The sequence below is a fragment of the Pundamilia nyererei genome, unplaced genomic scaffold, assembly GCF_000239375.1.
Source record: "Pundamilia nyererei isolate P.nyererei 1_Seehausen unplaced genomic scaffold, PunNye1.0 scaffold00214, whole genome shotgun sequence".
Lineage (NCBI taxonomy): Eukaryota > Metazoa > Chordata > Actinopteri > Cichliformes > Cichlidae > Pundamilia > Pundamilia nyererei.
Genome location: NW_005187615.1, coordinates 139432 through 145234, shown reverse-complemented (window position 1 = coordinate 145234; position 5803 = coordinate 139432). Strand labels below are relative to the sequence as shown.

The 5803-nt window shown below is 39.0% G+C and overlaps 1 protein-coding gene across 1 annotated transcript; it reads left to right on the top strand.

Moving 5' to 3' along the window:
• Nucleotides 1-1650: 1650 nt before the first annotated feature.
• LOC102196009 (olfactory receptor 52B2-like) lies at nucleotides 1651-2586 on the top strand. Its single transcript, XM_005748144.1, has one exon. The coding sequence runs from the start codon at nucleotides 1651-1653 to the stop codon at nucleotides 2584-2586; it is 936 nt and encodes a 311-aa protein (XP_005748201.1).
• Nucleotides 2587-5803: the final 3217 nt, after the last annotated feature.

Sequence of the window (5803 nt, the reverse complement as noted above, 5' to 3'; positions counted from 1 at the left end):
TATATATATATATATATATGAATAAGACTTTATTGTTTGCCATTTGTAAAATTCAAACAACATATGGTAGAATTACTATTTTGGAAACGTCTTTGAAAAGCAATAAGGAATAAGAAGCCACATTTGAATATTTGGTACCATCATCTTATTTAAAGAAATCTAACATCTATAAAAACTGAAAGAAACTTTCTAACCCATCTCACCTTTAACTGAAAGGTAAAGGTGCACCATCTGCACCATTGAGAGCATCCTGACCAACTGTATAGCAGTCTAGTATGGGAGCTGCTCTTGCCTCGGACCAGAAGGCATTGCAGAGTATCGTGAAAACCTCCCAGCGCATTGCCGGAGCACCACTTCCTGCCATAAATGACATCTACAGGAAGCGGTGTCTGAAAAGGGCTGGGAAAATCATCAACAACTCTTCACCCTCCTGCCCTAAGGCAGGCGCTACAGGAGCCTCCGGACTAAGACCACCAGGTACCGGAACAGCTTCTTCCCTACAGCTGTCAGACTGCTGAACTCTGCCTCCTGACATCTGACCAACATTAAACTCATGGACTTATCACACACACACACCCACAACCACCTATAACTGAACACACACACAACGGACAAAAACAAACAAATGACCAACGGTACCCTCATACACACAATAATAACATGGACTGAACCACCACTCACAACCACTAGCACTTTATATAATCTCTGTAGGAAATAGCCACATATCTCACTGATCTAAACTGCACTACTCTATAATTCTGTTCAATAATAATTATAGTTCTACAACTGTTTACAACTGTTTATAACTTGTATGTTCATATTTCTATACAGTTTCATATTTATATCCTGTTCATAGCCTGTACATAGCTTGTACACTCACTACAGCCTGTACATACTTTTAGTTATAGCATATTTATAACATACCTTCATACCATGTACATAATAGACCCACATAATTTTTTAAGACCATAATTTTGTACCCTCATACCTATAATGGACCCATTTTTGTAATATGTCTATATATCTATTTCATTGCTAATATATATTTTGTAATATATCTATATTATTGCTAAGCACTTTCTGGATGGATGCAAACTGCATTTTGTTGCCTTGTACTTGTGACATGTGCAATGACAATAAAGTTGAATTCTATTCTATTCTATACTGCTGTGATAAAAGGCACTGGTTATCATAGAGTCTCATATACATAACTGGAACAAACAGACTGTTTTGTGTCGGAAACATTTTAGTTTATTCCTTATGTTTCCTGCATTTACCCTGTAGTTTACTGGTGGTTATTTTAATAGTAATGCGCTTAACATTAGTTTATTTAGCTAAATTAAGTAAAACTTTTAGTACTTGATTTGGATACTGAATACAACCTTAACAAAAAGATTTTTTTTTTCTATCTTTGTAAATCCATTAATAATCCCAGAAGTATACATGTCACGGGGTGACGTTACATGTTCTGGTCAAGGTGACTTTAATAAAGCAAGAGAAGCACAACAGTTCAGAGCACTTTAGGCAACATTACATTTGAAAAATGGCACCCTTGATTTCTGTAAATATTAACTTGATTTTAATTATAATGTGAAAATATTTTAGTAACAATGTTTAGTAAATTCACAGTTGTCTTTTTCTAACTTTAAAATGGAAAACCAGTCCTTTGACTTTAGTTCCGAGTTAACCCTTGATCCATTTGTTATCCCACCTGGAGGAAAGTATCCTATATTTTTTCTTGGCATTTCAATTTGTATTTTTGGAATTTCCTGCAACCTGACCTTGTTGGCTTTAATCATATTGAACAGAAACCTTCACAAACCCATGTATTTCATCCTATTTAGTCTTCCACTCAATGATCTCATAGGACTATCTGCAATGTTACCAAAAGTACTTTCAGATATTGTTACAGAGACACACAAAATAGACTATCATCTCTGTGTTTTACAGGCATTCCTGCTCCACATGTATGGTGGTGGCATTTTGTTTATTCTTGCAGCAATGTCCTTTGACCGTTATGTTGCTATTTGCATGCCCTTATGCTATAGCTCTGTCATGACACCAAGATTTATTAGTTGTATCATTGTACTAGTTTGGGGCCTCGACTTTGTCTTGATTGTATCACTGTTCTCTTTGCAGGCAAGACTTCCCAGGTGCAAACATGTTGTTATGAATGTGTTTTGTGATAACCCATCTCTCCTGAAGCTGACGTGTGGAAACACAACAGTCAATAATATTATGGGGCTGTTTAACACTGCTGTTATACAAGTTGTAAGCGTATCCATTCAGGCATATTCCTATGTTAAAATTCTCATTGCATGTGTGGTTACAAGGAAATCAGAAACAAAGGCAAAAGCTGTCAACACGTGTGTCGCACAGTTAGTTATACTGTTCATGTTTGAGGTTGTGGCAACATTCACGATTTTATCTCACAGATTCAAAAATGTTTCGGTTGACATGCAAAAGATCATGGGCATGCTCATATTTACTGTACCTCCACTTCTGAATCCAATCGTATATGGGTTGTATACAAACGAAATACGAAGCACTCTCCTGAGAGTCTTAAAAAATAGAGTATCTATGTGAATATTTGCTTACTGTTAATCAAATCATGAAAATCTTCTTTGAGCTGCAATAAAAATGAAAACACTGCGTCATCTGATCAGCACTTTGAAAACTGTAAGAGCTACACATGAAGAAGTTATGTAAAATAATGACACACACAAGAACAGACACATAAGCCATCTGCATCACTGTGGAAAAATCTGCAGTTTCCTGTATTACAGGAAATATTATTGTGGATTTTTTGTGTCTGACCTTTTTGCTAATGTAGTTTGACTCAGTAACACTTATAAGATGTAGCGATTCTTAAAATATAGAGATAAACATTCATCCCACTTAAAATGAATGATTGTTGACTACATCGTACTGCAGTTATGAAAACTTGTTGTTACTTTTATCCTGATCTTTTTGTTTTGGTTTTGTGATGCGTTTTGTGATGTCAATATATTGACAATATACTGCACATGCTCAATACATCAAAGTACATTTTTCTGATCATCTTTATTATAAATGATAATATATTTAGATTCTATTTTTATACAGTTTTTTGAATTACAGAAAATATACTCATGGTCCATAAGAAAAATGGAGAAAAGATGGGAGATATTTGTGTTGTGGTTTATGTCATGGCCTGTCGGAGTGGCTAGGGATTTTCCAGTGCTTCTGGTGTCCACCCTCAGAGGTTCTGGTGTCTCACCTGTATCTCATTCATTAGCAAATCAGCAGGAGGGTTATTTTGGCCAGCACTGCCTCCCACTCATCCTGCTACCTCTTAGTGATAACTAGGCGTCCCTTATGGTTAGCTTCATCCCAGTTTTCTTCATGTGCAACTTTGTTTCTATGCGCTTCAGCTCCTGGTCGCAGTCTCCCAGATCGACGCTTGGTTACCATTCTTTTTCCAGCGCTGGTCCTGCTTGCTTTCCTCACCTGCAAACTGCTCTCAGAATCCATAACCTTGCTTACATGCATGCCCTCCTGCCCATCGTGCCTTTACTAGACCCCTCTGGAGAATCTGGAAAACTTTCCACTTTTCTGGAAGACTTTCCACCGTTTTCAGTGTTCATGCCCTGCTCTGGACACTCCCACAGGTACCCTCCCCGAAGCGTCTCAAATTTTGGCCTGCAAAACTCCCTTCAGTCAGTACTAACCTCCAGCTTTCCTCTATCACCTTACCAGTCCAGTAATCTTCCTCTCCTCTGTTTCAGAGTTCTTGTTCCGCTCGCATTCTCTGCCAGTGACTCCTCGTGATGATCTGCTCTCTGCTGGTGTCTCCTCATGTGTATTCATGTTTAGCAAGATTCCACTCTCGCTGTGTAAATAAAGACTTGTGAAAAGTTAAGTGGGTTTTTGAGTCTGCTTTTGGGTCGGAATCTTGCTTGAACTTCTGGTTCATGACAGTCTATAAATATATACACATGAAGTTGTTTAGTCACACAACTAAATAAATAAAAGAGCATCTAACCCCATCGCCTTACCCTTAACCAAATCTCTATGCAGAATTTGTAAGGGAGGGATATTACTTTTGGTTGTGTAATTTGTTTGATTTTCATTTATAATCTGCTTGTACTCTGAGTTTTATTGACCAATCCCATTTTAGAATGCTTTGGTCTCATACAAGTAAACAGTCTGTGTAGAAAACAATGGAGGGCATGCCTTTACTTAAATACAATCTCAAAAACTTCATCTCTTTTTAACATGTCTTACAACTATTTGTAAACAAGGACCATCAGGTAAAGCTCATCAAAGTTGGTCAGTGGACAGACTGATTGGTTCCCAGACTGCCTTTATGTTAAACTCTGTTGGAAGTGGTGCGAGAGAAAGAGCACAATCCTTACATAGTTATTTAGTAATCTTTCATTTTTAAGGATTCAAGTCAACCATAAAACACTTGTAAAGTATCTAAATCCCCATGTTAAGAAAAGACCTGACATAGTGTATCGGAATAGAGCTTAGACTGACTTCAACAAGAACATAGTATCAGAAGGCATATTAGTCACTATCAAGTACTGTATACTGAGGTTGTGCACTGCACTGGTATTCTGCAGAGGTCTAAGCCTTTGCAGTATTAAAAAGTAGATATGGATACAGCCTAGGAAGTGATATAGATTGAGAAGCACAGTTGATAAATCAGGGGTGTCCAACTCCAGGCCTCAAGGGCTGGTGTCCTGCAGGTTTTAGATATCACACTGGGTCAACACACCTGAATCATATGATTAGTTCATTACCAGGCCTCTGGAGAACTTCAAGACATGTTGAGGAGGTAATTTAGCCATTTAAATCAGCAGTGTTGGATCAAGGACACATCTAAAACCTGCAGGACACTTGCCCTTGCGGCCTGGAGTTGGACACCCCTGTCATAAATGAAAGTGTAGAAAAGTCAGGGGCCCAGGCAATAGAAATTACAGAGATGAGGAGGGATAAGAAACAATGCAGAAGACTATGGCCCTTCACAGGAGGCATCACCAGCAAGTGAAGGAAGTTGCTGATGTCAATAAATCCTCTCCATGTCTAGGGACTGACTTAGCGATAAGATTTACAAGTTTATCTAAACAAAGTTGTTTGACAAGTCGTGGGCACAGAGGACTGGAATGTACTGCAGCTTACTGTAACTGCCGCAGGACTGATGATAGCTTCAATCTCGTATGGTCCAATGTAACATGGAGCGAGCTTATGGGAAAGGCATTTCGAGCCCCAGCTCCGACAGTCTCTGTCATTGTGTCCTTGGGCAAGACACTTCACACTTGCCTACTGGTGGTGGTCAGAGGCCCGGTGGTGCCAGTGTCCGGCAGCCTCGCCTCTGTCAGTGCGCCCCAGGGCAGCTATGGCTACAATGTAGCTTGCCATCACCAGTGTGTGAATGTGTGTGTGTGAATGGGTGGATGACTGAATGTAGTTTAAATCGCCTTGGGGTTCATAGTAACTAAGTAAAGCGCTACACAAATACAGGCCATTTACCATTTTACCATTTAAAAGGATGTTCAGCCCCCTCTTTCCATTTCCCTAGAGCCAACTTCACTGCTAACATCTCCCAGTTGGCCACATCATACTTTTTTTTTTTTTTTGCCTGTCCCGTTTGGCTCTTTTGCCATCAGAATTGTTGTCTAAAGGCAAAGAAAGATGCCCAACGGATTTACTTTACCACACTGACCATCCCAGCCTTGCCGTAATGGTCCATTTGATTCACCTTTTATTGTTTATTTTATTTTCACTTACTGAATACGGGACAGACTTGACTGGGGGA